Below are 27424 nucleotides of genomic sequence, written 5' to 3'. Positions count from 1 at the left end.
TTCCAACAACAGATACAAAAAATCTACCGATTTTACTTTTTTACAGTTGGCAAGATGTTTAAAAATGTACAAATAAACACAAGGGAAACGCTTAGTAACTTCTACGTAAAAATCACTGTAACTCAACTTCTGAAAAGAATAATCTTTCAACGAGTTCACTTTAACCGTGGAGATGAAAAATTAATGAATCTAGAAAAATAATTATCTGAAGGTATGTGTATAACCGACGATATGAAACATCGATTATGTACCAGAGTAACTTCGATGTAAGTCATCCTTCCTCTCTTCGTCATACTTACAGGCACTTGTCTATCGTTCATGCTCGCGTTGCGGCGTACGGTTTTACATTTTGCGCAGTCAACTCATAAAACTTCAGGTTTCCAGTTGAACGCAAAGTACTCTGCAAATATGGCAAAAAAAACGGCAATCTTGTTGATCGCTAATGGTTCGGAAGAAATGGAAGCTGTAATCACGACAGATGTATTGCGTCGAGCCGGAGTATGTCCTTTATGAGATATAACCTTAAAATATTTTACTTATTGCGTTTAAACGTGCATCATTTTTATACAATATTGATTACATCGTTATGTTATTTGAATGATTACACGTTTTCGATTATTAGCAGATCATTAGCAAATTATTATATATCGTTCTTAGATCGATGTGACTGTGGCCGGTCTGTCTGCAGAGAAGTGCGTAAAATGCAGCCGCGACGTTAAAATTTGCGTTGACGCGAATCTTCAAGATGCGGTTCAACAGAAATACGATGTTGTGATATTACCTGGTGGTCTAGGGGGATCGGAAGCTTTCGCATCGGTAAATAAACTTAGATATAGAAGGGAAGATTAGATTCATAATTGCAAACTCATATCAATGTATTAGTCCGAAGAAGTGGGAAAGCTGCTGAAAGAACAAGAAAAAGAAGAAAGAGTTATCGCAGCTATTTGTGCAGCACCAGTGGCACTGAAAGCACACGGTATCGCTAAAGGAAAACAGCTTACTTCTTACCCATCTATGAAAGATAAATTGACGGACGAGTACAAGTATTTGGAAGATAAAGTTGTAACCGATGGTATATAAAGCATTTTATAACAATACTATCATACCTCAAATATGGAATGGAAATGAACGTATATGCTTACATTTCAGGCAATCTCATAACTAGCAGAGGTCCAGCAACTGCTTTTGCTTTTGGTCTGGCAATTGTGGAAAAACTGCTTAACAAAGAAACTGCGGACAAGGTGGCAAAAGGAATGTTATATACAGAGTAAAAACAACAAAATTTATGCATAAATATCTTGCATAAGACATGTACCGTTAAGTCTAGCATGTAATTGTATTTGTGTTATGATTATTACGATTATAAATTTAATAAATTAATACCTTGCATTATACGCATAATATTCTTTTATTTACGTTTCGTAATCTCTAAAATTACATGTCACGTGCAATTTTAATATGTTTTACGAGTTTATTCTTATTCGTGGGATTCAAATTACCCGCTCACTTTTTAATATGGCCGTTTGCTTCGTTGTCGAATGTTTGTAGGAACGCTTCCTTCCTTGTTTACATTGTCCACGGTTAAAATATTTGACACTTTACGAGTCAAATGTATGGTGAACGTATCGTTGTAAAGCGTACAAATATTTATTTTATAATTATATGATTGTGATGTTTACTGTGTAAAAATACTAATCGCTGGGACCATTGATTCAAATTCGATATTCAAATAAAAGATGTTCGAAAGTGATGACTGGGATCTAGATCAGGTATATTCTAAATAAATGTTTTTAATGAGAAATTTTCACGAAATTTTGCAATATCGGTCAGTTCTTATAAAAATACCGTGAATCATTACTGAAATAAAATCATATTGTTTCATTAATAATAATAATAACCACAAAAAGAGGAAAATTTGTAACATGTGCTGCTCTTAGTAAAACCGATCGCAAAGAGAATGTTTGTATTAATATTTAGAATGTGTTTCTAGGACTTTTTAAATGATGTAGACAACAGATCAAATAATATTTCTTCTACAACCGATAATGACGAAATAGAACCGAAGAAACGTAAAATAGAAGTTTCTAATGATTCGGCTTTTTCATCGCATAATAATGTAAATTGGGGCAAAGAAAAATTTAGTAACGAAACTATAACGCAACACAGTGACAAAGCGTTAAGAAAAAATTTAATACTTGGTGTGTTTAACAAGAGTACGTCAGAAAGTAATCTATCTAAAAAATTAACTGAAAATAGTTTATTAAAATCTCAGTTGAGTAATACTCGAAGCATAAGCAACAATCAATTATCTAGAACAAATAGCGTGCTTGAAATACTTGGAAAAAAGAGTTCAAAAGATAAAGTTACAGATAATAATGTGGAAAATTCAGATTCTCGAAATAACAAAGCAAAAATTCAGGACAAAAGCAATATTTTCATAAAACAACAAAATAATTCTAAAGAAATCGCATCTGAAAATTCTAGGAAGGAGTTGTCGAATAATACGTTGAAGCAGTGTCGCACGAGTAACGTGGAATTGAAAAATAAATGTACATTAAAGACCCCGCAAGTTCAATCCAATAAAAAAATGACACTGGTCAGAAGATTTCCAGGACCAGCTGGCCTACTACCGGATAATATAGACGTTAGCACGCTTCAGACTTCGTATTTGAATACTTTAAACGAAAGTGAAAGCACAAAAGAATTTCCTAAAGCTGCTCTGACGGAATATTGTTCTCAAAACACAGAGAATTTGTTTACAGAAGGTGCTTGGCAATTGATGTTGGATGATTTACCGGATGGTTTTTTGAAAGGCAAAGAAATTGCAACCGTTAAACAAATGGCAAGCATAAATGGACACAGTTGCACAAAAGTTGATTTTCTAGCAGGTATAATCGAATGCATAGATTACAGCCGTGATAATCCGCTGATCGTTTTAAAAGATTTCACAGATAAGATGCCAGGAATTGTTCATAAAGATATACCGTACAAGTATCCTGGCTTGCTGGATTCGAATGTCGTTATATTATTACGCAATGTAGGGTTATTAAAGACTTCCGGATCCTTTGTCTCTAATAAGTATCACATTTTAATCTCGCCGTCGAGTTTGTTGGCCATTTATTCAAACAAAGGTAAAATAGAACGTACGCGTTACATGGAGTCGATCGTGCGAAATGTCTACAATGGAGAAGCGATGGAAGAGAAGAAGGATATGGAAGAAGACGAGGTGTTTTTAAATCGAAATTCAGAGTCTAACGTAAATTGTACCGTTGGAAACGATTCGGACGATGAAATGTTGTCTCAGTTAGATATGGAGGCTATTTGCAGCAATGGAGGATTAATATGATAATAAAAAGAAGCGACTCGTAGAACAATTAGTCAGGTTCGCAACCCACGAGAAAAATAGACAGCAGGATTTCTGTAAATACTCATAATATTTTTTCATGTTTGTACAAAATATAAATATATATATATATATATAAATAAAAATAAAAATACATATGTTTTTTCTGAAACGTGTGTGCGTACGTGTGTGCGTACGTGTGCGCGTGTATGGAATATGTTAATAGTCGAATGTCTTTACCATTTTTTTGTTTCGCCTACCGGGAAATCCGCATACTCGGGATATCGTCGTCTCGATCGATTTTTGTAACGCGTTTCTTCGCGGATTAAGCGAGGAGATCAGAAGTGACGTAAATTATAGCAATTGAAATCCGCGTGTTCTTGCCACATATTTCGATTGATGGCGATATCGAGGGACGATCAGAGACGGGATTAACAAAGTGTTTTCGTTGGTAGTCGCTGTACGGTCCGACTGAAAATGAATCGAATTCGGGAATAATAATAAGGATACCGAAGCAAATATTTCGAGGACATTCGAAGATACGGACTCGTGTCAGCGACGATCTCAATTTTCCTGACATTAGCCTGAATATCAACCCCCGTCGATCACGAGCGCAGGATTAATGATACCGAATTCGTCGGTGAAGTCTCCGCCGAGTGGGCCGCGTATACGCCGATGCGGATCTATTAGATCAACCTTGATGTACCCTGATATGCGATGATACATCTAGGCGCATGATCGCGCGATTATCAAGTGCAATTTACTCACATTAGTTACGTGAGATAGAGACATCTGCGTTACGATCAAATTGCACGATATGCAGGAATGCGTGCGAAAACAGGTAAATCGGAAGCGTTTGCGAGCCGAGGGGATGCTCCGGAGGACGGCAGGCGGGGACGCGACTCACCTCTGTGTCCGATGCGTCCTGGAAAGAAACCAAAGTGAACGTGATTTTCAATGGTTTCGCGAGGCTAACGACAAGTCGACACACCCCACCGTTTCGAACTCGCTGGTAAGCGTAAACGGTATCGACACCCTCCGGTGCTGCACCGCTCCAATATCGCCGATATAGAAACGACAGAAATTCCCTTTCACCCTGCAATCCCGTGCGAGCCGGCGAAGCGATTACAAGCGAGACCACCTGAAAATTTCTGGTATCGCGACGACGGCGACGATAAGAAGGAGTAGAAAAATTTGTTCGAACGTGGGAAAGGTATTTGTCGGCGTGCTATTCTTACTCGGAACGACGCGACAAATTTCTTTATTACCGCGAATGTATTACGTAAATTGTTTGTTTTGTTGGTGTAGTAGAAATTGCGCAAAAGGGAAACTCGTATCGATAAGCCGGCCCGATTAAGGCGGAGACGAGACGACAAATCTCCCGTGAGCACGACAGCTGCGTCAGAGGTGCGAACATGTTTGTTCGTTCGGAGGAAAGGTGAAAGGGCAGCGCGTTACCGCGTTACCGCGTTTGCCGGACTTCGACGGGAGCCGCGCGGACGGTCGAACTTGAATCTCTGCTCGATCGAGATACGGTAGGTGGAATCGGTCGTGTAGCTACTCGATCGGTTCTCGAAGCGGACGCGCAATCGGATTCGGATTACCGCGACACGACACGACGCGACACAACACAGACCGTGTGTCTCGATAAGAGATAAGAGGACACGCTCGAACCCTTATTGTTGGCCGAATGCTCGCGATCAAAACACATAACAACGTTATCGGACGTTTTCATCGTGTTTCGCGCATCCGTTAATCGCGAGCATCGATACGACGAACGTTGGCCGTTAATAAGTTAATACCCGATATTTCGCGCGTATATCGGTTAGGACGGCGGGCGAGTCGAAAGGTCGCTCGATTCGGAGGATCCGGCGACGAGGCGAAGAACGCGCGTGTAGCGGGTACCGATGTGAACGACCAGTTCACTTTTCCTCGCTAACTTTTCTCCGTTAACGAGTGAAACGTTACGACACCGCCGCCGGTTGTTCTCTGAACGGGAACGAGATTCCGCCGGCCGGATTACGCGTCTCTTCGTCTAGACGGCGTTTACAGGAATCCTCGGTAGTCGCGTTTACATCGGGAATTCTCGCGGCTACTCGAAAAAGGTCCGTCGATCGAGCGGTCGAGTACAGCCGGGCCGGTGAGCGGCGACGAAGACGAGGGAACCGACACGGCGGAAAGATCGGTAATCTTCCATACGCGGCCAATAACGCAACAGCCGAAAGCATCGGCGTTAACAGGAAAGCCTCGATCGACTCGAGCCGCAAAATAATAAAGATCGAAGCCGCGGTGACACGCGAAATCCCACGTTAATGAACCGATTAAATTCGAGATGTATGCGTCAACGCGGCACGACAGTTTTATCGATGCGCCGCGTAACGCGTCCCGCCGATTTCGATCTACATTTCGATCCGCGTCGGAATTTTTACCGGGTTTCCTACTCCGTTGGTATCGTGGAAGTAATCTGGCCAATTTTACGCTCGATTAGCCAGATAACGAACCTGCTTCGTTCGGAGGAGAACGACGCGTGGAACGTTCATTCAAGAATAAAGAATTTTCGCGTGATCAAACTGGCACGCTCGGCGCGCGAATCGCGTAACGCGTCGACTTCGATGCGCGCAGCGTCCCAGATTTCCTACATTTCCTACATTTCCTACATTTCCTAGATTTTCCCGATTTTCCCGATTTTCCAGATTCTCCGGGTTCCCCAAATTCTCCGGATTCTCGGAGCGAGGAGAAGATCGAGCGTAATAAGGATAATTTAGCGAGCGGCTACAGCGAAATGTTCGTTAACGACCGTACGCTAATTCGAGTCCGAGCGACCGTTGGATGCGAGATTTTTGTAAATAGGTACATACAGGCGAATCGCCTAATTTGCAGCTGTTAACGTAATTTGTCCTTTACCGGGAACATTGCGAAACCAAAGACGATCGACGACCGTCCAGGTTGCGCAGCGGACGAGCGAAGAATGTTTATTTAGCTGCGCGGACGATGGTGGTTTTCGAAAGCAGCGCTAACCCGTTCGCGGCGAGGTTCGATTTATCTTGAATTTGATCGAGGAGAGAAAACGCGGGAAGGAGCAACGGAGTGACGGACCGGTGACGGTCGACGCGTTAATGAACGGGGACCCCGCGGCCCGAAAGATCGCTACGTGTAGAAATGTTGAAATTCGAATGGAACGGAATGGAACGGAATGGAACGGAATGGAACGGAACGAGACGGAACGGCGACGAGCGCGATCGTCGCGATATCGTCCTTTCGCGGAATCGGTCGGACGGGTCGACGTCAGTCGCGTTTCTTTGGCGGAAACCCGGGCAAACATCGACGCGCGATTTATCGGCGACTCGTATCCGCCGCGGCAGGAAAACCGTTGCGATTCTCGATAGACGGATTGGTTAGGGGGCTAGCGGGGAGCAGAGAGTAGGTGCGAGTCCACGGAGAGGGGAGAAATTCGTGCATCAGAGTCCAGGAACGATACGGAATGGTGCAGTGTGAGCCGGTGCGCGGCGCGAAACAGGTGATGGTGGTTTGGGAAATGATACGGCGATTCGCTCGACAAACTCGACAAACTCGATTCGGCCGGTTCGCTCGAACGCATCGCGCGCAGCAAGCTTTCCGAAGCTAGTTTAATATTCTCGGTCCGTCATTTCGGAAGGAAGTCGACTTTCGATCGAGAAAAGGTCGAGACCTTGTTCCGCGCGGCTGCGCGACGCGTTCCGCGATACAATCGAACCGAAATTCACTTTCGATCGTTCCAGCGCGTGTCGCGCTTAAAACCGTCGGGTTCCCTCTGAATTTCGTGTTTTCACGCCGCTGGTCGACCAGTTTCGACACGGTCGAGCGGTCCTAGAACAGTCGCGCGCTCTTTACCTTGAGTCGATCGCTATCGATCGGTTTCCATCGTTCTCCCGCCAATTTATGCGAGCCGCGATTCTCTCGAACCGAGTCGTAAAATCGAGTCGAGTATCGCGCGGCACTGTGCGTCGAGATCGTCCGTCGCGAGCCCATCGCCGTCCCGCGCTCCGCCGATCCGTCGTCGACGCAGCACCGGTAAACCTCGAAAATTTCCCGATACCGAGCTCGCTGGGAATGCGCGAACCCGTGCGGACGTCCTGGACTACCGCCGACTGGACCTCCTGAAAACAATCCGCCGGAAAGACTGCCAACGAACGAACGCTCGTCGAGGGTAAGTTGACGCGAAAGAAAATCGATAAACCGATTCTTCCGTTCCGTTCCGTTCCGTTCCGTTCCGTTCCGTTCCGTTCCGTTCGACGACAGCTCGACAGCTCGACAGCTCCGACAGCTCCGACGGTTCCGATCTCGATCGTTTCGATCGGTCGAAACAGCCTTCGCGACATCCTGTGAAAAATCGGTACCGGCAGCGCGCCGTACGGCCGTTCTCCTTGACGGGGAATAAGGCTTTCGACGCGGATCGGAAAAATTGCTCGATTCTCGCGTTACCGATCCTTTCCGACGTGTCCGCTCTCGGAAGAACGACAGGAATGGGAACAGAAACGCAACATGTCGGAAACCTGGAGATAACATCAGGTATGACAATGGTAATAATACCTAGAGTAATAAAACATGGCGCGTAACGACCGAGCCAGCGCATCTCGAACGTCGTTGTTGCAATCCAATTATGTCTAATAACTCGAAAGAATTGCGAAATTGGCTGGGTACGATGGATTTCGATATACACCCGATACAGCGAACGCTTTTCCAAGCGTCTATAATAAAAAATGGCACGCAAACAAAAGACAGATAATACCTAATAAGCGATAATGACGCAAGTATGCCATGACGCGGTACGATGCAAGGTAACTAAATGCATGCAACTAAATAAACCTTGACGTTTCGCTCGACGGCTAAAACGTTACGCGGAGGAATGGACCCATTCGCGGTGCGTTCCATTTCCACGGAACTAGGTTTTGGGCGGCGTACGCGGCGTACGCGGCGTACGCGGCGTCACCGGCGTCACCGGCGTCGGCAACCGTCCCCCCACGGATCGAGCGCGATCGGTGCTCAAATAGAAGAGCGAAACGACCGGTGAAAGCGCCGGTCGAACTAATATCGAAGAAAATGTGGTTTTTCACCGGACGGCAGCCTGCCGTCGCCATTTTTCCTCCACTTATTTCTCCGCTATTTCTCTACTGTCTCTCCACCGCTATCATGCGTCTTCCAGGTATTCTTCGTAGTAGCCCCGTCTCTGACGTCTCGGCGTGTTCTTTTTTCAGAGAGATCACTGGTCTTTGCGAAATAAACGAGTTCCGAGCAGTCCAAAGCTGCAACGGGGGATCGGGTGGCGCGTTGCGCGTTACGCAACGGCCTTTACCTAAAAATCTAGAAGCGCGAGTTGCATTTCTAGCGACAGCAGGCACGCTTCGATCTCCGAGATTCCGTGCCGCGTGTTTCGCAACGGAAACACGGAATGGATATTGCACGAACGGCTGAAAAAGATACGCGAATACGCGCGCACCGGCGGCAACGCGACAACGGAAAAGGGAGAAGACCGTGTCGATTCGTATCGTGGAACGGAGACCGACCAGCCAATATTCCTCCTCGTCTCGAATCGTCTCGCGATTTCCCGAGCGTAACGACGGTCGCTGGCTGAAAAACGTTCGTCTAATTGTTGGACGACAGTGATCCGTCCATTCTTTTCTTATGTAACGAGGAATCCCCGCTGGTCTCGCGTTCCGCCTAGAAAAAGGTGAACTAGTTTTTTATCGTTTTCCGAATCACCGGATATCTGATCGATGCCGAGAACAGCAATTAAAACGCAACACCGCGGTGTTCTCGCGCAACGCGCGAACGCGCGATACATTCTCCGGCCCGAAGCGTCGAACCGCGACTCGCTTCTGGCTTTTTGCAACACGACGAAATCGGTTCGCGCCTTCCATTCTCTAAACGCGTAACGAACGCAACGAGAGTAGTCGGCGCGTCGGGACCGGCCGCGGATGAAAAGGAAGAGGGCCAGGCGAGCGTGCAACGAGATCGGTCCCGCGTCTCCTCGATAGCGGCTCTAATTATCGCTAGACGAGCAGCTGCTCCAATTATCATAAAACAAGAATGCGATCAAACGGTGAGACGGACACCTCTGTCACTCCGTTCTTTATCTTATCCTTGAACCGGTTCGCGCTAGAATAATATCGGCGGTGGAGGGTGCACGGCGGGTTGGCGGTTGGGTCTGCCGGAAAGATTCTGCGATGACCCCTTTCCGACTTATCGATCCGCCGACACGCGGATAATATTCGATCGGAACCTTGATCGGAGCTGCCCGGTTCCACGAAACGGCTCAATATCTCTAGCGATACTCCTGCCGAGTCCGAACGCGTTCCGTTGGGCTACCGATCGCGTAATCGCTATCTAATCGAAGAAATTGTACAAGGCTAACCAGGTTTCCGTCACGCGATTCCATCATAATCGTGATCGCGATCACGATCACGATCGTAATTGTAATTGTAATCGTAATCGCAATTGCAATCGCAATCGCAATCGCAATCGTAATCGTAATCGTAATCGTAACTGTTAATCGTTGATCTTCGGTCGTTAATCGTTAATCGCGACCATTAATCGTAATCGTGATCTTAATCGTAATCGTAATCGTAATCGTGGCCGGTAATAGTGGCCGGTAATCGCGATTGTAATGGTAATTGTTCCAAAAGTAATTTCTCAAGGAGGAAAAATGTCGGGGCCCGAATGATTCGATTAGCGCGTAATCGGTACGCGGAACTGCGCGAGCACTCGCTCTCGGCGGAGAAGGATCGGTTTCGGATATAGAGGTATTGGGCGTGCGAGTACGTCGGTACCGCAAATTTCGAACGCGATCGCACGGGTCTCGAGCAGGCCACGTGGACGTCGGTCGTCGCGTTACAGTTTCGCCTAGCCGACAATCTATTCCGTCCACCGTCCAATTCAAGAGCACGGTCACCGTCGCGATCGCGTTCATTGTCGATCTAGTCGCTCGACGTATCTCTCGACGACGTCGTCGTATCTTGTTTCACGGGATGGGCTCGTTAGTATTCTTTTCTTCGAACGGTTTCATTCCGCCCGAGAGAGAAATCTAATCGGCCGTTCTTCCTTGATTAGCATTACAGAGGGCCGCTCGAAGGTGAACTGTGCGCACGTTCCTTCCTTTCGGCGAAAGGAAAGAAAAGATTCGGTTTCGTTCGACGGGAAGCAGCTTGGTTGTCGGCGAAGAGTTGCGACGAGACGAGATTACGACCACGACAACCACGACGAGGACCGCGACCACGACGACGACGACGACGTCGCGGCGGAAGCGTTTGCGCTCGCATTCGCGTTTCCTTCCATAGGAGAGAGATCCTGCACGCGGAAACGCCGAATCGTAACTCCCGTCGAAGGATACGACCTCGAGGAAGACGGAATCGGTACAACTTCGGCAGCCAAAGCCTAAAGTTATGACAACATCCGATGGTGAGTCTCTCTCGCGCAGCCAATTCGATAAACGCCGAGTATATCGGTCCAGCGCGGTTAAACGGAGGCATTCGAGAAATCGAGCGTTTCTTTACCCACCGATAAGGAAAATCAGTTTCGCGCGTTCCAATGGTTATCGTTGAACTTGCAGCCAAACGCGAGCAAGTTTCCATTCTTTCGCGTTCTTTCGCTTTCTTTCGCTTTCTTTCGCTTTCTTTCGCGCAACACAAAATCGCTCGAGCCTGATGACCTGATAACGATGTCGGCCGAATCGTGTCGCGCAACGCGTTATCGCGATTTGTCCGGATTACGTTTACAGAGGAATTACCGGCTTTTTGTTCGTTGATTCGAAAATATCTGCGCGAGCGTCGGCCGCTGAGATTCGATCGAATAGCGATTTCTGGACGATAACGAGGAACACCGATTAAATTGCAATTAAAAACCGCTCCATTGTTCTCGCTTACTTACGGTTCTTACTCGGGTACTCGTATCTCCGAAAGCGTTCACTTTCGGCGGTTCGTTCGATGATAAGAATTGATCTGAATTCCTCTGTTCGTTCTAGGGGTGAAAGATGACCAAACGTCGGAAATTCAATGGCAAAGGATTCATACCGGTCAAGATGAGGATATGGTAACTCCGTTTTTCTTCCTTTTCCCGACTGGTCTAACCAGGCGTTCGCTCCTGGAGACCGTTGACATACTCGAATCGATTTTCAGCGTGTTTACGGATTCGAAGGGAACACCGTGAAACGTATTCTGACTTACATCTCGTACGTGCTGACCATCGGCTGGGTCAGGCTGTTCTTCCACTGGTACCCGCATCTCCACGTGTACGCGACTCACAACAAGTGTCCATTGAATCGCGCCACGAAATTGCTCGTAACTGTAAGGATACTTTGAATTCTTGCCATTTCCACATTCTTACGTATGGTTGTTCGTTGCGTGTCCGCTACCATAGAATTCCTTCGGAATAACGTCGACACCGATGCCAACGAAACGGCACGGTGACCGAAACTATTCTATCGGTTCTGCGACGCGATTCGGACGATCGATAACCGTCATCGATACGATTACATGTGTCTATGATGCGTCTACAGGATAATTATCAAGGAAAGTACAAGTCTTACCTCGTGAAGGAAGTGAAAACCGTTTCCGCGAAGAACCTAAGGTTAGTCCGAACACGAGTATTATATTCCCAGCGACTTCTCGATAATAATTAGCTACGATCGGACAACGACTTGTACGTTTCCTTTCTTCTTCCTCGGCGACAGCGCGCAAGAATTGGCTAGAGTTTTCGGCGACGAAGACGACCGTCTCGTTGAGAAAGTGAAATGCAAGAAACTCAAGATCCATTTGGAAAATGGCACGCAATGCGAGGTGTCGGAGTACAAAGCTTTCTGGTGCAAAAAGCAGTGTTACGTCTGGGACGCGGCGCAGTACACGTTCTCCAGACTAGTCGGCCTGGACAAATACACGCTATGCTCGGATCTTCACCTGAACAGCAACCAGGGTCTTTCGAAGGAAGAACAGTGCCTTAGGTACCGAACGATCGCGTCTCCTTATCTCTTTCGAGTCAGCTCTCTTTCTCCAAAGTCGGCTCGAAACTCCCGGGAACTCGAATGATTTGCGTTTACGCCGTTCGTTGGATCTTTCTTCTTCGTTTTAGGCGACTCGTCTACGGACGCAACGAGATCGTCGTTCCCGTGCAGAGTATCGGCGTGCTGCTGGTACTGGAGGTCTTGAATCCATTCTACATTTTCCAAGTTTTCACGCTTTGCGTGTGGTTCGCGGAAGACTACTTGTACTATACCGCGGCGATCATATGCATGTCGTTGTTTGGGATCACAAGTTCCATAATACAGACTCGTAAGGTAAATAAACTCGGTGTCCGGTGGTCGGCGTTGGGTGTTGGGTGTTCTTCTAATCGAATCGCTCTGCGTAGAATCAACTGAATCTTCGCGGCACAGTCTCGTCGACGGAAACGATTCGAGTGCGTAGAAGCTCCACGCTGTCGGAAATCGTACCGAGCAGCGACTTGGTGCCCGGTGATATCATCGAGTTGCCCAAACATCAGGCCACTGTTATATGCGACGCGGTCTTGCTAACTGGCCAGTGTATATTAAACGAATCCATGCTGACCGGTGAGTCCGATAATCCGATAATCCGACAGTCGAATCGATCCAAGAGCTTCTCTCTTTACTTTTACTTTTACTCTTACTCTTACTCTTACTCTTACTCTTAGTCTTACTCTTACTCTTACTCTTGCTCTTACTCTTACTCTTACTCTTACTCTTACTCTTACTCTTACTCTTACTCTTACTCTTACTCTTACTCTTACTCTTACTCTTACTCTTACTCTTACTCTTACTCTTACTCTTACTTTTACTTTTACTTTTGCTCTTGCTGTTGCTCTCACTGTGACTTTGACTTTTGATCAAAACGCGTATCCTCGACTAGCAAGTAAATCTAGGTTGCACGAATTTCAGGGGAGTCTGTACCAGTGACCAAGACTCCGCTACCTCCTCATCATGTTCTTTACGAACCGAAAGAATGCTCCCATCACACTATATTTAGCGGCACCACCATCATACAGACCAGGTATCCGCGCATCGTTTCGGCCAGTCCGCGAGCAAGTTGTTTTATATTTTTCCCCTTGCAGATGTCACGGAAACGATCCAGTTCTCGCGCGCGTCATTCGGACGGGATTTCACACGAACAAGGGTGGCCTGGTAGCGGCTATCTTGTATCCACCACCGGCCGACTTCAAGTTCGATCAGGATTCTTACAAATTCATTGGGATTCTCGCGTTCATCGCCAGCTGCGGTTTCATATATACCATCGTGACCAAGGTGCAGTTGCTTAGATCGTTTCGTTTACTCGCTGGCTCGTTCGTTCGACTATGCACGTTGCAATACGATATCAAGCGGTTCGTTGACGCAGGCATCCAGAGGAATCACGGTTGGCGACATAGCCATAAAGGCGTTGGACATCATAACCATTGTGATTCCTCCGGCGCTTCCAGCAGCGATGACGGTGGGAAAATTGTACGCGCAGTCGCGTCTGAAAAGAGCGCAGATCTACTGCATCAACAACAGAGTGATCAACGTCTCTGGCAGTATAAATTGCGTCTGCTTCGACAAGGTACGGTTCAAACGACGTTCCGCGTTCAGCGAAACTTTCAGCTATTTAGCAAGAGATTCCTACGAGATTTCTACGCGTTCGCAGACCGGCACCTTGACGGAGGATGGTTTGGACATGTGGGGAATCGTGCCCTGCACGAACGGCAGCCTCGGCGAACCGGAAAGAAGCATTCCTAAATTAAAGGATCATCCTCTTTACCAGGGCATGTTGGTTTGTCACAGTCTGACTATAATAAACGACGAGCTCTGCGGAGATCCTCTAGACGTAAAGGTATTCCAGATCGGCGGTATCTCCGGATTAACGTTTATTCGAATTCACCCGACGCATTTGACTCTAACGCTTCTCGGCGCTTGTAGATGTTCGAAAGTACCGGATGGCTGTTGGAGGAACCTAACGGCGATCATTCGAAGAAACATGATCTCGTAGCGCCGACGGTCGTAAAGCCGGCGAGGAATGCCGGCTTCGGGGAAAATACGAGCGAGCCGTCTGAAATCGGGATAGTACAGCAGTATCAGTTCTCGAGCTCTCTACAACGAATGTCTGTGATAGTACGCGTATCAGGGTCCGAGACTTACACAGCTTATACGAAGGGATCGCCTGAAATGATCCTCAGTTTAAGCAAACCAGAGACTGTTCCGAAAGACATTCTGTTTAGCTTGAGAAGGTACACGGAACAAGGTTATCGAGTGATAGCTATGGGTCGTACGACATTCACGGAAGACGGTGCCAAGGTGAATCGACTCGACTCGACTCGACTCGACTCGTTTGCCTTTTAGAGCGTTAGAGTTTTAGATAACGACGCGTAATTGCTCTCTGCTATTCTATTCGTTAAATTCCAAGAGGATGTTTACACGCTTTGTTCCCTCTGTAGATAATGAAACTGGCCCGTGACGCGGTCGAACAGAACCTTGAATTTCTGGGCTTAGTCATCATGGAGAACAGATTGAAAGCACCGACTATACCGGTCATCAAGGAACTGAGGGCAGCCGACATACACGTGCTAATGATCACCGGTAAGCGAGACCACGGCGATCCTTTATTACCATCCTATATGTATGCAAACAAGTAGAGTGTCGTATCACAGAAAGTGGAATGATTTATTTCACTGTGTATCTCGTGAGTCGGCAACGTATTTGAAACGAGTTATTCCAGGGGATAATATCCAAACAGCTGTGAGCGTGGCAAAAGAATGTGGCATTTTGTCGCCGCGAGAGACTGTGATAGACGTAACTGTGGTTACGAAAGAAAACAAGATGCAACCGGAGATTTATTTCAACGCTCAGGAATTCACTCCCAAACTGGTACTTTCATTTGTCGTCGTCGTCGTCGTCGTTGTTGTTGTGTTGTTGTTAACGTTCCATTCTAATTTCCTTGTGTATTGTTAAGACTCTTCGAGGCAAGAAGCTCAAGATTACCGAATTACGGGATATGGAACAAACCTTAGGCAATAGTAATTATCGATTCGCGCTGACGGGTCAGTCGTGGCAGTTGTTGCGCGAGTATTATCCGGACATAGTACCCAAGATCTGTGTGCGCGGTGCAATATTCGCCAGGATGACTAGCGATCAGAAGCAGCAATTGGTGTTGGAGCTGATGCAACTGGGCTATTACGTTGGTACGCGTCAATTTAATCGTTCGCCTTAATTGCGTCCCACCGCGCGGTGGTTCACTCGAAATTACCGTTCCGCCGTAAATGTTACAGCCATGTGTGGAGACGGTGCGAACGACTGCGGTGCACTGCGAGCGGCGCACGCGGGTGTATCCTTGTCCGAGGCGGAGTCTAGGTAAGTTTTCACTGTTCGCTGAGAATCGACGAACCAGCTTCAACGAGCACTTGTCCTTTCAGTGTTGCTAGTCCGTTCACATCCAAGGTACCTGACATCACTTGTGTTCCAAAGGTAATCAAGGAAGGTCGAGCCGCGTTGGTCACGTCGTTCGGCATCTTCAAGTTTATGGTCACTTACTCGCTGACAGAGTTCCTCTCCGTGATAATCCTATACTCCATCGACTCGAATTTAACGGATCTAGAGTTTCTATTCATCGATATTTGTTTAGTCGTGAATTTCGCTTCGTTCTTCGGGAAAACGCGGGCGTACGAGAAGAAGCTGGTTAAGAAACCCCCGATGACTAGCCTTTTAAGTTTCACGACGATCTTCTCTTTGATCGTACATATGTTGATTATGACAATTTTTCAAGCAACCGCTTATTACATGGTACGGATTTTCCCCTGGTACAAGCCGTTCGTTTATACCGGCGAATCGTACGCGTGTTACGAAAATTATTCCGTCTATTGTGTCTCCATGTTCCAATATATAACTATGGCGATAATATTTTCTCGCGGGAAGCCGTACAGGGAAGCTATTTATACGAACGTTACCTTCATCGTTTCCATTATTTTACTGACTACGGTGTGCACATATATCACCGTTTATCCTGCAGAATGGATAGTGAATCTACTCGAGCTACTTGTACCTCAAGCTTACAACTGGAAGATCATTATTTTGGCCCTAGCTTTAGCGAACTTTATAGTCTGCATCGCGGTTGAAACTTTCGTGATAGAATACATGATAGAGATGAAATTGAAATCAAAGTTTTACAGGCCCGAAAAGTCCAAGAAAGCGTACCTAAGAATAGAACATGAATTGCAGCACAACTTAAGTTGGCCGAAACTTAACAAAGAACTACCCGTTTTGCCGTTAACGCCAAGTGTAGAAAATATCATTAACGTATCGTACGCGGAGGAGCAATGTTACGCGAACGAAAATGAGAAAAGTGTCAACGGTAAGAACCGATATCAGACTATAGAGTCGAGTAAACAGAGTAAACAGAGTAAACAGAGTAAACAGAGTAAAGAGAATAAAGAGAATAAAGAGAATAAAGAGGATAAAGAGAGCAGAGAGAGTAAAGGGTTACACGGGTTTGATAATTGTACATTTGTCAACGACGAATTACCGCGAAACATGAATATGATAACTAGATTTTAAGATCATTAAGATTTTAATGTCTTCCAACATTTCACAGTTCGATAATCATTCGAGACGAGTATAATTAAACGTGCTTCGTTTAAGTTAGGACTTCCAAACCGTAGACAATGGACAGTGAAATAATTGCACCAGTATTTGTATATAAGTATTATTATGATAATTCTAAAGCAATAAATATTTTTACTACAATACGGAATAAAACAAACGTGTCAAGAAATTTCTCATCGCTCTGTGCGTACTCGAAAAAATCCAAAATATATTTTTATATACAGTCGAAGTATAGTATTGTAAGTACTCTCTAACAGTTACATTCTCCTAGAGAATTTCGTTCAATCTTCTCAATGTAAGGATATTTTATTTTAACGGTGAACCGAGGGAAAGACGTTATTTCTTCTTGCTGTTTCGAACGCGTAACGTGTGTATACAAAATCTTTATTTATTATGAGAAACATGTTTCTTGCTCAATAAAAGATTTGAGCATCCAAGAAATAAAACAAATTACAGATCATAAGACGTGATCTTTTCTCATCTTCTGTTCCAATAATTTCGATCTTTTTAGCATTTTCTATATTACAAACAATAAGTTATATTTATAAATACCTGTATACGTAATTAGAAAAATTATATTTTTAAACTAAGCTCACCTATAATGTCGTTTTGATTTTCCACTAGTTCATTCCTGATCCAGTTCTTGTAACGAAGCACCACTTTATTTATTATTTGTACCGTACTTTCGTGTATCTTAGGCTTTAAAAGAAGACTCGGTAGAGTTGAAATAAATTCTTTAAATACACGTTCTCTGCAATGCATTGACAATTGGTAAAAACAGTTTGAAACCAAGTAGAACTTGAAATGAGTGCATAGAGAAAATTTACCTGTGTAATTCGTGCAATGTATGGTCTAACATAATATCACTGATGCTGGAAAACAATTGTAATTGCAGTTCTTTCTTCGACTGATCGCAACATGCGTTTACAACCGATTGTAGAGTTTCGCTAAGATCAAGATTATTTCTGTACCAAATTTTACTTGCTTTCAGAAATAATGTTCTCAATAATTTAATCAACTGTGGTAAAACGATATTATCTTCGGGTGACCAGTCCTCGAGTCTCTCTACAAGAGAACAAACATGGAAACCATATGTAAAAAAAAAACGAATGATTCTCCGTGAAACTTCCACAACCATGTAGACTTACCATTTAAGTATTTAAGTACAGACATAGAATAAGTTTTATTTAGTTTAGGTGTAATTTTATCATTGTATTGTATTGTTGTAAACCAAACGTAAATTTGACAAAGTCCTAAATTATCTCCCAAGGAAATATCGCATGGTTTGTTAACAGAGAAGTCTTCTTGACGTTTTCTGTTTCTCATGGACGAGAGAGAACTTCCGGACGTGCCCAATTTGTTGTAAGGAAATTTTGAGAGTAAATTTTTTACAAACGTATTTTCAAAGTTACTTTTAAACCAGTATTTCATGTTTACGTCGCACTCGATATGCAATATGTCTATGCATTCGATTATTAGCTGTATAATTTCTACGGCGCTTTTCAATAATTCTAATGCTTCCATTGTAATTAAATGTGCAGAATTATCCACATTTTTCTCATTTGGACACACTTCGATCCAGCTATCGAATATAAGTGGCATTAACACTTCTACATATTTCAGAAGTTCTTCTGCATCTAAAGCTTTCTCTACAGCATTCTCCTTTAAATTGTTTCTTTGTTCGAAATCAATTTCATAATTTTCAAAGTATGTATTTACATAAACAGGAACATACCTAACATTTTTGTTTACATGGACAACTTGTGTAGTGAAATTTGTACAAACATTCTGCTGTGATTTATAAAAACTAACAATAGAAGCAAACATGGTAGCCAATCTTTCTAAAACCTTTATTCTCCATTTTACATTGGTATGTTTTGTACTTAAGGTTGTTATTAATTGCCTATCAGGTTTCATTTCAGTATGCAATCTAGAAATCATATCTAAAAAATTTGGCAATACCTTTTTACTATTTTTTGCCAAGATAACGCTGCAATTTTGTACGAGTACATCCAAAAATAGTAAAGCATCTTCTTTGATACGTGGATCTATATGTGTCATGGCACATCTCAAATATGAAATCAGAACATCGCAATATGGATTCAAGTGATCATTAGACACTGGACCAAGAATCAAACTTAAAACTTTAAAAGAATCGTGCCTTATGTTTCTCTCTTTATCAAGAGACAAGGAACATATACCTTGTAACAGAGACCCAAATTGTAGGCTCAAAAAGTTCAAAGAATGTTGGGACAGAATATCTTTCAGCTCTCGTATAGCATCCTGTCTAACTGTTGAGTTATGATGTTGAAGGCGTGACAATAAGTCCTATAAGTTACATTTATGTTTTACAGAAATTATACCCTTGTAAAAACATTCTGAATATTAAATAACAATTTTTAATCACCTTAACATTAAGCTTCCTTTTACTAAGAATTTCGGAGTCATCGTGTTGTTTCAGCTGTTCGCGTATCACAATCTTCTTAACTTTGAATGTTGGATGTGTGACATTCAATCCCTTTGGTAATTGCTTCGTTTTCTTCGCTTTTAGTTTGACTTTTGCCTTTTCAGACTTTAAATGTTTTAAATGCTTATGACCCTTGCCCATAATTAATTATTTCATATCAAAATAATTTCCTAAAAAACGTGTTGTTTCAAGTTGTATTATTGTGAAACATACAATTCGTAAGACTTTCAGTCATAATTTAGAGAAAGTCATGTATAAAAATCCATTTACGAATATATAAATTACCGTAAAATATACAATAGTACTAACTTGAACTGTGCGTGATATGTTTACAATTATAAAATACGTATTGTATATTTTGAAAAACTTAGGTTACATACTCACGAGGTTTTAGATCGTCAGATGTTCCGCTTGCATGTACCTACACGCAATGTCGAATTGGCTGTCAAAAGTGTGTCTGCTGAGCTTTAACGTACGTACATAGGTAAATAATAATAACTAAAGTAAATTAAAATTCCCACATTAAAAAGATGGTATTGTGTAGATGCATAAGAAAATGTTTATTTATATAAACGATATAAATATACTTCATTTAGTATTTTTTTGTCAAATCATTGTACAATGTAAGGTTAGGCTGATGTTTCAAACATGTTTGCATTGCTTCAGTATTACAAATTACTAAATCAATGCTTTTTAATTATTTTATTTTATTGTCATTTCTTCATAACGCGTTGTAGTCTAATTTTGAAATATGTTTATTTTGACCACATTCTTGTGTTGATTCAAAGCAGTTTTATATAGTCTTAGAATATTACACATTTTTTCAGTAATATGCTCTTTCATTTTCATCTGTTTCTCCATATAATGGTATAACTCTATGAATTAAAACTAACTACTTTATGAACTATTTAACTACCAAAATTAAAACAGAGTTTACATTTTTCGAAATTGCAATTTAATTTCCTATGTATAATGTAATATTTGATTAATTGAAATATAAATTACAATAAAGCTTATGTAATAGCATAGTGATAAGATATTGGATACAATGTTCATTTAATGATAATTCTGCCACATGGTCTAACTGTGAAACAGTTAATAATACATTTCTTGTATTTTTTCAGACACTCATCTTAAGTAAGGAACAATCGCAAGATTAAATTTTATATGGCAAATGTACGAAGGATCACAGTTATGAATAAGAAAACGTTATAATTAAAGCAACAACAGGGACAATAAATTAACAATTCAAAATCAAGAAAAGAAACAGAATAAACAATTTAAAATGAACACAACATTGACATACTGTCCACCAAATATAACATTTACTGAAATTTGGGTAGAACATGGAATGTCAAAATGTTTTATGGACACTGTTAGTATTAGTATAATTTCATTGTATCTGTTAATTTTTGGTACCATACAACTTTGGATGTACCAGAAATATGGAACCGAAACTCCTGCATCTTTGTTACCCAAAAACAAGCTGTACATTTTACAAAAAGTTCTCTTGTATTTTATCCCAATACTAAGTGTAGTAAGAATACTTTTTCAAGGTACACTTTTAGATGACAAAAGAGTTTATGGTTATATGGTAAGCAATTTCTTTTTTTTCTTCTTTTAATATGTATACACAATAATACCATTTAATTGTAAAAACTAAAATTATCTTAATACTTTCAGATTCTCACAACAGCATTAACTGTGATTGTTTATCCATATTCTGTGTATATATTAAAGATAGAGAGACACAAACTGTTACCTAGTGTACCACCGCATGGTCATGGACTTGTTTTATTGGGCTTCTGGACTTTAGCGTTTGTTGCTGAAAATCTTGTTTTTGTTAACATTGAAAAACTTGAATGGTGGTTCCATTTAAATACGTAAGTTTCACAAAATTATGCTGCAACGAGTATACTCTGTGCCTTGCATTGCATATATTATAGTAGGGCATTCTCTATATGTGTGTGTGTATGCTATTTACAGATCGTCGGATCAGATTGAGATGGCACTGTTCGTTTTACGTTACGTCAGCAACTTGATCATCTTTGCCTTAGGACTTAAAGCTCCAGGGTTAACTGGTAACTCAGATCCCGAATATCGTACTTTACCAAATGGTCCAACTACACGGCCGAGATATTATCAAGGTGTAAGTCATAGCAACTATAGAGAGTTCCATAATAGAGTTATACGAGTATTTTATTTTAAACGTCACGCAATTATTGATAATATTATCATTTTTAGAGACCAGAGGAGAATGCTTCTGCTTGGAAAAATGCCTGGCATAAGATAAAAACATTGGCACCATTTTTATGGCCTAAACAGAGTATTGGACTTCAGCTAAGGGTTCTTTTTTGTTTCGTGTTACTTATATCAGGACGTTTAATAAATTTATATGTTCCAATTTATAATAGAAAGATTGTGGACAGCGTTACCGAAATTCCTAGGGTGTTCAGGTATATAACATGTTCTAGGAGTGCTTGAACATTGTGTGAGAACTGTATCTATAATGTGTTTGATTTCTGTGATAGATGGGATCTCGTATTAATATATGTGGTATTCAAATTCTTGCAAGGAGGAGGTACAGGTAATATGGGAGCACTTAATAATATGAGATCATTCTTATGGATTCGAATACAACAGTACACTACTAGAGAAATTGAGGTAGAATTGTTCAGGTAATCATTTATGTATAGCGTTCTTTTCAAATCTGCTTAATTAAATTTATATTTGTATTATACTTTTATAATAAATAAACATTTTCAGGCATTTACATAGTCTGAGTTTACGTTGGCATCTTGGAAGGAAGACTGGCGAAGTATTGAAAGCTATGGATCGCGGCACGGATTCTATAAACAATCTCCTCAACTATGTTCTCTTCACCATCGTACCAACGATCGTCGACATCATCATAGCCGTTATATTTTTCATAAGCGCGTTTAATAAATGGTTCGGTTTAATCGTATTCGCAACTATGAGTCTTTACATAGGTGAGTACATTACATATTACAAACGTTTTCTTTTCTTCAATTTGGCACCGTGTCTTATAAAATATTTTTGTGTACTGACATTAGCTGCGACGATTATGGTTACCGAATGGCGTACAAAGTTTCAAAGGCGTATGAATTTAGCAGACAATGCTCAGAGAGCACAGAGCGTTGACAGTTTACTTAATTTTGAGACGGTCAAGTATTATGGAGCAGAATCGTACGAAGTGGATAGCTTCAGAAAAGCAATATTACTGTTTCAATCGGAAGAATGGAAGTCGATCGTTACGTTAAATATCTTAAATCTATTGCAAAATATAGTTGTTTGCAGTGGCCTGCTAGCCGGATCTTTACTTTGTTTACATATGGTTAGCATGACCAGAATACTTTTCATTTCATTTGAATTTCAACAAGATCAATGGGAGATGAATGATAAATTGACTGTTTACAGGTTGTAACCGATCAAGGTTTAACGATCGGTGATTATGTTTTGTTTGCAACTTACATCATTCAACTTTATGTACCTTTAAATTGGTTTGGAACGTATTACCGGTAAGTAATGACGCCGATTTCTTGTTCGGTGAATTCCGAATTATATTGCCGACTAAAAAGTCATTATTGTTTACAGTGCAATACAAAAGAATTTCGTTGACATGGAGAATATGTTTGATCTTCTCCGAGAAGAACAAGAAATAATTGACGCGCCAGGTGCAGGGCCGTTAATAGTAAAGGGTGGCAAAGTAGAGTTTTCGAACGTGACATTTGGTTACACTCCTGAAAAAGTTGTACTAAAAAATGTTAGCTTTATCGTTCCAGCAGGAAAAACTGTTGCTTTGGTTGGACCTTCTGGTGCTGGAAAGTCAACTGTAGTACGATTGTTGTTTAGGTTCTATGATACAGAACAAGGTGCGATTTTGGTCGATGACCAGAACGTGAAGACAATTAAACAGGACTCGTTACGAAGCGCGATAGGTGTTGTACCTCAGGATACAGTATTATTTAACAACACTATAAAATATAATATCCAATACGGTCGTATCGAGGCTGGAGATGCAGATATAATTGCAGCAGCTCAAACCGCAGAGATTCACGAACGGATTCTCTCGTTTCCGGAAAGTTATGAAACACAGGTGTTTATATATATATGATATATCTATCGAACCATGTCCAGCTTTAGTGTTATTTAATTAACAATGATTCATTGTAAATACTCAGGTTGGTGAAAGGGGTCTACGTTTAAGCGGCGGAGAAAAGCAACGCGTAGCCATCGCACGAACAATTTTGAAGGAACCAGTAATTGTACTTCTAGACGAAGCAACGAGTGCGCTCGACACTCAAACGGAACGTAATATTCAAGCAGCGTTGAATAGAGCGTGCGCTAATCTGACAACCATTATCATAGCGCATAGGTTGTCCACGATAATACATGCCGATGAAATCCTAGTTTTCAAAGATGGAGAAATCGTAGAAAGAGGCAAACACGAAGAGCTTATTTCTTACAATGGAATTTACAACTCCATGTGGCATGCGCAGCTAGAAAACGATCAAGAACCTACTAAACTTCCAAACGGCGCCGTTCAATCAGAGAACGAGACATCGATCTCTTAAATGCTTTAAATAATTCAAGATAAATTCTTCATGAAATCCTCCTTAATAAAGAGAAGCTTACACGTATTTTATAAAATACTTAGAAATAATTTTATTTCAGTACAAAAAGTACCAACAATTATGGATTCCTAGAACATGATCATATTTCGTCGAGTTCGTGTTTTATTTATTAAAACGTGTGTTCTTATGAACAATTATGTAAGGATAAAAATGTGATAGTAACCAATTTTATGATCTCGTAGAAAGATCATTGTAATTAGAGAGGCATCTAAAGTAATTGTTAATTATTAAACGCCTAGTATATGTTTTACATATACATATATATATATTAATGTTTTTAAGAATAAAAAAAATTTCATATAATAAGCTGCATTTTTTTCAGAAACAGATGAACGCTTAAAATATTCGAAACCTTCTACTTTTCCATAATGTACTCTATTGATTTTGATGAGCTTTAAAAGAACAAATATTTAAATCACTGAATATACGTGTTATTTCGTATTTTCCTTTGAACTACTTTCTTTATTGTTCCGCTTGTGTACTTTCAGTCATTCTACTTCCAAATGCTCCATCAGGCACCCAACCTGATTCATCGATAGGATCTGTTACAGATTGTTCTTGCGCTCCCCAAAAATAATAACTCGCAAGAAATATCCACACAAAGAAGTACAGTGCCTGGTGTAATGAAGATAAGTTGTAAATGTTAATTTTTCGAAATAACTTGGAGCTATTACTTTGAAAGCTTCTTCTTTCCCCATGCTGATTAGTGAAGGTTACTCATGTCAAGTTAAATTTTGTTAAGAGTGCTTTTGGTGCTTTCTTACACCAAGAATTATTATATGATTAATTTTCGTATGATTTAAAATAATCGTAGACAAGAAATCTAAGTGTTATTTTCTTCGTCGCATATTTCCTTTTCTAAAATTCCAACTTGATCAATTTCGATAGCATGTTGAACAAAATTGTTTTGTGAACAGCTGATAATCGAATATCTAATTTTATTCGGGTCTCATGGTAACGTACTTATGTGACGTGTATCGAAATGTTTGCACGCAGATGAAGAAACATATTAGTGTTATATTGTTAATTTATATCTTTTATCATGTGTGATTAAAAATGAATAGTCTTGGTTTAAGCTTAATTTTAAAAATGGGCTGTATATGCTCGAAAGAAACTGTCACAGTAAATTCAAGAAATTATATAGTACGTGAACATCTTGGAGAAGGGCAAGTTTGACACGCAACAGATTTTCATTGATTACAATAACGTATCCTTTTCGTTGATTTTACAAATTGTTCCGTAATTTTCTTACATATTTTCTATTGGTAATTTGTTCGGTTATTAACGGAATGTTTTAATTTAATCCCACTTAACCTAGTCTGTTCTTTCTTAACGGTAATAACGATAGTGTATATAAAAATTAGCTTCTGTAATTAATTATATTTCAATTTATTTGTAGTGGATTCAGTACTGTACTTTTAGTTGAGGACACAGAAACACATAAAAAATATGCTATTAAGAAAATCATTTGTCATGGTCTACAAGACCAGAGACTAGCTGCGAAAGAAATAGAATACCATAATCTTGTAAAGCACCCAAATGTAATAGAATGTATCGATTCTACTTACAAAGGAACTGCAGATCCAGTCCTTAATGCTACCAGCGAAGTATTGATCGTTTTACCTTATTACCATGTATGTTTTATATTGTAAAATTCATTGACACGTATACAAATAATGGTTCAAGATTTTAATAGACCGGCTTTTTATTTTTTTCTTTCTTGTTTTTACTTTTATTTAGAAAGGTACACTCGCAAGTGAGTTAGAAAGACGAATCAAAAACAATGATTATATGAGCTCAATAGATATTTTAAATATTTTTTTACAAATATGCGAAGGTGTAAAAGCATTTCACGAAGCGAAACCAGATCCTCTTGCTCACAGAGATCTAAAGACTGCAAATATAGTTCTTGGTGATGGAAGTACACCAATTATAATGGATTTAGGTGACTGTCATAGTTATTACGTATGTTAATACATTCTTATTATACCAACCGTTATTACATGGATATTAATTGTTTTAGGTTCTGTAGCACCTGCCAGAGTTAAAGTGTGCGGTTCGCAAGCAGCGCAAACTTTACAAGATCTAGCAGCTGAAAGATGTTCAATGCCATACAGAGCACCGGAATTATTCAATGTAGAAAGTTATTGTATGGTAGATGAACGAACAGATATTTGGGTATTGTATTAATTGTATCCTTCGGTTGAATGTTTTCCTTTGCTATTATTATTGTGTTTAAAACCTTGTTTTTCTAGTCTTTAGGTTGTATACTTTATGCACTTTGCTATTTTAAATCACCTTTTGATGCCGTTTATGAAAGAGGTGATAGCGTTGCTTTAGCAGTTATGAGTGCAAATATTACATTCCCAGAAGATGCTCCATACGACGAGGTTGTTAAATGTTATGCGGTTTTTTTTCTGTCCGAATAACGATGATTCGTCAAATTAACATTTAAACTTTACATTTTTCAGGATATGCAGAATCTTATTTTATCAATGTTGAAGGTAAACCCAATGGAACGTCCTTATATATACAGTGTTATAGAGAGTGTACACGATCTTATCGCTAAATTGGAGAATAGAGCGTAATCGTATTAGCGACAATAATTAAAATGTTTATTGTTCCAAAAATTAGATATAGACAATTTTTTATACTTGTTTCAAATGTCCATTACATTTAAAGGGAAAGTCATAATATTATAATGCAATAATAGGACTTGGTAGATTTTTTACCAAACACTCAAAGTATTTTCATTATTCCAAATTATTACTTGAAATTCTTAGAAAGTAAATGTTTGCAATAATGAAATAAAAATTTTATTTTACATGGACGTGTACCTGTATTTCATATTTCAGGTAAACATTATTCTCACAGTATTGTTAAAAATGTAGATATCATAAAAAAAGCTTTCATGCATAATTCATAATATACAGAAGGATCAACTAAAAAATCTATTACTTTCTATTTGTCCATCTGTAAAATATCTTAATGACTACGTTTTTTTTATATATTCAAAAATGCATTCTTTACATGTGTACATATAAAAATATATTTGTGACTTTCAAACACACGTAGAAGATAGAAAAATATGTATCGTGTAATGTAGTAGGAATCCTTGTTACTAATAGTTCTGAACAGTAAAAACTCAACAAAAAGTACACTTTTCTAAACTGTTATGTATTATTTGTAATCGTCATTATTTAAATAAAAAAAAAATAAAAACAAAAAAAATACTTAACGTACGTGTATGTATGTATAAGTATACGTAAAATTTGTATTAAATCTGATGTACACGTTTGATCGAAAATTCACGTGCAGATAACGGTTGCAAGAATCATACGATGTAACGTATG

General features: G+C 40.8%; 6 protein-coding genes and 1 long non-coding RNA gene across 14 annotated transcripts; 5 read left to right on the top strand and 2 right to left on the bottom strand.

The window, feature by feature from the left end:
• Positions 1 to 61: 61 nt before the first annotated feature.
• LOC116433999 (protein dj-1beta) lies at positions 62 to 1394 on the top strand. Its single transcript, XM_031992680.2, has 5 exons — positions 62 to 211; positions 302 to 498; positions 658 to 816; positions 883 to 1072; positions 1150 to 1394. The coding sequence occupies exons 2-5, from the start codon at positions 319 to 321 to the stop codon at positions 1269 to 1271; spliced, it is 651 nt and encodes a 216-aa protein (XP_031848540.1). The 5' UTR covers positions 62 to 211; positions 302 to 318; the 3' UTR covers positions 1272 to 1394.
• A 131-nt stretch (positions 1395 to 1525) lies between these two features.
• LOC116433998 (uncharacterized) lies at positions 1526 to 3477 on the top strand. Its single transcript, XM_031992679.2, has 2 exons — positions 1526 to 1769; positions 1991 to 3477. The coding sequence occupies exons 1-2, from the start codon at positions 1737 to 1739 to the stop codon at positions 3344 to 3346; spliced, it is 1389 nt and encodes a 462-aa protein (XP_031848539.2). The 5' UTR covers positions 1526 to 1736; the 3' UTR covers positions 3347 to 3477.
• A 3103-nt stretch (positions 3478 to 6580) lies between these two features.
• On the top strand, positions 6581 to 17544 carry LOC116433991 (polyamine-transporting ATPase 13A3). Of its 3 annotated transcripts, none has more exons than XM_031992660.2 (18): positions 6581 to 7529; positions 10430 to 10777; positions 11340 to 11407; positions 11494 to 11661; positions 11874 to 11944; positions 12048 to 12314; positions 12443 to 12647; positions 12719 to 12917; positions 13263 to 13374; positions 13436 to 13625; positions 13717 to 13917; positions 14002 to 14187; positions 14274 to 14648; positions 14789 to 14930; positions 15070 to 15218; positions 15304 to 15532; positions 15620 to 15701; positions 15764 to 17544. In XM_031992660.2, the coding sequence occupies exons 2-18, from the start codon at positions 10762 to 10764 to the stop codon at positions 16899 to 16901; spliced, it is 3798 nt and encodes a 1265-aa protein (XP_031848520.2). In that variant the 5' UTR covers positions 6581 to 7529; positions 10430 to 10761; the 3' UTR covers positions 16902 to 17544. The 3 variants fall into 3 exon arrangements, with proteins under 3 accessions (XP_031848520.2, XP_031848522.2, XP_031848523.2); XM_031992662.2 differs by lacking the exon at positions 6581 to 7529 and adding an exon at positions 7626 to 7891; XM_031992663.2 differs by lacking the exon at positions 6581 to 7529 and adding an exon at positions 10064 to 10355.
• On the bottom strand, positions 17138 to 19980 carry LOC116433993 (testis-expressed protein 10 homolog). 4 transcript variants are annotated; one of them, XM_031992670.2, is made up of 6 exons: positions 19702 to 19980; positions 19357 to 19586; positions 18098 to 19277; positions 17777 to 18014; positions 17546 to 17700; positions 17138 to 17466 (listed from the first exon to the last, which is right to left on the bottom strand). In XM_031992670.2, exons 2-6 carry the CDS (start codon positions 19555 to 19557, stop codon positions 17363 to 17365), a joined length of 1878 nt encoding a protein of 625 aa, XP_031848530.1. In that variant the 5' UTR covers positions 19558 to 19586; positions 19702 to 19980; the 3' UTR covers positions 17138 to 17362. The 4 variants fall into 4 exon arrangements, with proteins under 4 accessions (XP_031848530.1, XP_031848528.1, XP_031848529.1 ...); XM_031992668.2 differs by having other exon boundaries at positions 19726 to 19979; XM_031992669.2 differs by having other exon boundaries at positions 19797 to 19979.
• Positions 19624 to 24100, top strand: Hmt-1 (ABC transporter ATP-binding protein/permease Hmt-1). 3 transcript variants are annotated; one of them, XM_031992665.2, is made up of 11 exons: positions 19624 to 19888; positions 20541 to 21010; positions 21100 to 21299; positions 21403 to 21565; positions 21661 to 21872; positions 21948 to 22094; positions 22183 to 22406; positions 22491 to 22771; positions 22855 to 22955; positions 23032 to 23533; positions 23619 to 24100. In XM_031992665.2, exons 2-11 carry the CDS (start codon positions 20702 to 20704, stop codon positions 24009 to 24011), a joined length of 2532 nt encoding a protein of 843 aa, XP_031848525.1. In that variant the 5' UTR covers positions 19624 to 19888; positions 20541 to 20701; the 3' UTR covers positions 24012 to 24100. The 3 variants fall into 3 exon arrangements, with proteins under 3 accessions (XP_031848525.1, XP_031848524.1, XP_031848526.1); XM_031992664.2 differs by having other exon boundaries at positions 19625 to 19900; XM_031992666.2 differs by lacking the exon at positions 19624 to 19888 and adding an exon at positions 20095 to 20283.
• A 131-nt stretch (positions 24101 to 24231) lies between these two features.
• On the bottom strand, positions 24232 to 24882 carry LOC143175285 (uncharacterized). The gene is made up of 2 exons (XR_013000075.1): positions 24746 to 24882; positions 24232 to 24686 (listed from the first exon to the last, which is right to left on the bottom strand). It is a non-coding gene; the product is annotated as an uncharacterized LOC143175285 (long non-coding RNA).
• Positions 24883 to 25085: 203 nt separating this feature from the next.
• On the top strand, positions 25086 to 27310 carry LOC116433995 (serine/threonine-protein kinase 16). The gene is made up of 6 exons (XM_031992671.2): positions 25086 to 25237; positions 25471 to 25705; positions 25812 to 26016; positions 26095 to 26249; positions 26327 to 26461; positions 26543 to 27310. The coding sequence occupies exons 1-6, from the start codon at positions 25128 to 25130 to the stop codon at positions 26657 to 26659; spliced, it is 957 nt and encodes a 318-aa protein (XP_031848531.1). The 5' UTR covers positions 25086 to 25127; the 3' UTR covers positions 26660 to 27310.
• Positions 27311 to 27424: the final 114 nt, after the last annotated feature.

The sequence above is a fragment of the Nomia melanderi genome, chromosome 14 (assembly GCF_051020985.1).
Source record: "Nomia melanderi isolate GNS246 chromosome 14, iyNomMela1, whole genome shotgun sequence".
Lineage (NCBI taxonomy): Eukaryota > Metazoa > Arthropoda > Insecta > Hymenoptera > Halictidae > Nomia > Nomia melanderi.
The sequence above is the reverse complement of the archived record's forward strand: the minus strand, read 5'-3'. Positions and strand labels throughout refer to the sequence as shown.

What these genes read in the sequence shown, in the direction of transcription:
- LOC116433999 (XM_031992680.2), top strand. Translation starts at nt 319, where the DNA reads ATGCTCGCGTTGCGGCGTACGGTTTTACATTTTGCGCAGTCAACTCAT. An exon ending in ATGTATTGCGTCGAGCCGGA is followed by an intron (nt 499 to 657) that starts GTATGTCCTTTA and finishes TATCGTTCTTAG; the next exon opens with ATCGATGTGACTGTGGCCGG. An exon ending in AGATAAAGTTGTAACCGATG is followed by an intron (nt 1,073 to 1,149) that starts GTATATAAAGCA and finishes CTTACATTTCAG; the next exon opens with GCAATCTCATAACTAGCAGA.
- LOC116433998 (XM_031992679.2), top strand. Translation starts at nt 1,737, where the DNA reads ATGTTCGAAAGTGATGACTGGGATCTAGATCAG. An exon ending in ATGACTGGGATCTAGATCAG is followed by an intron (nt 1,770 to 1,990) that starts GTATATTCTAAA and finishes ATGTGTTTCTAG; the next exon opens with GACTTTTTAAATGATGTAGA.
- LOC116433991 (XM_031992660.2), top strand. An exon ending in GTTTCCGCGAAGAACCTAAG is followed by an intron (nt 11,945 to 12,047) that starts GTTAGTCCGAAC and finishes CCTCGGCGACAG; the next exon opens with CGCGCAAGAATTGGCTAGAG. An exon ending in CCATAATACAGACTCGTAAG is followed by an intron (nt 12,648 to 12,718) that starts GTAAATAAACTC and finishes CGCTCTGCGTAG; the next exon opens with AATCAACTGAATCTTCGCGG.
- LOC116433993 (XM_031992670.2), bottom strand. Translation starts at nt 19,557, where the DNA reads ATGGGCAAGGGTCATAAGCATTTAAAACATTTAAAGTCTGAAAAGGCA. An exon ending in AAAGGAAGCTTAATGTTAAG is followed by an intron (nt 19,278 to 19,356) that starts GTGATTAAAAAT and finishes TGTAACTTATAG; the next exon opens with GACTTATTGTCACGCCTTCA. An exon ending in TGTACTTAAATACTTAAATG is followed by an intron (nt 18,015 to 18,097) that starts GTAAGTCTACAT and finishes GTTCTCTTGTAG; the next exon opens with AGAGACTCGAGGACTGGTCA.
- Hmt-1 (XM_031992665.2), top strand. Translation starts at nt 20,702, where the DNA reads ATGAACACAACATTGACATACTGTCCACCAAATATAACATTTACTGAA. An exon ending in TGGTGGTTCCATTTAAATAC is followed by an intron (nt 21,300 to 21,402) that starts GTAAGTTTCACA and finishes TGCTATTTACAG; the next exon opens with ATCGTCGGATCAGATTGAGA. An exon ending in CGGAAAGTTATGAAACACAG is followed by an intron (nt 23,534 to 23,618) that starts GTGTTTATATAT and finishes GTAAATACTCAG; the next exon opens with GTTGGTGAAAGGGGTCTACG.
- LOC116433995 (XM_031992671.2), top strand. Translation starts at nt 25,128, where the DNA reads ATGAATAGTCTTGGTTTAAGCTTAATTTTAAAAATGGGCTGTATATGC. An exon ending in CGTGAACATCTTGGAGAAGG is followed by an intron (nt 25,238 to 25,470) that starts GCAAGTTTGACA and finishes ATTTATTTGTAG; the next exon opens with TGGATTCAGTACTGTACTTT. An exon ending in TCGTTTTACCTTATTACCAT is followed by an intron (nt 25,706 to 25,811) that starts GTATGTTTTATA and finishes ACTTTTATTTAG; the next exon opens with AAAGGTACACTCGCAAGTGA.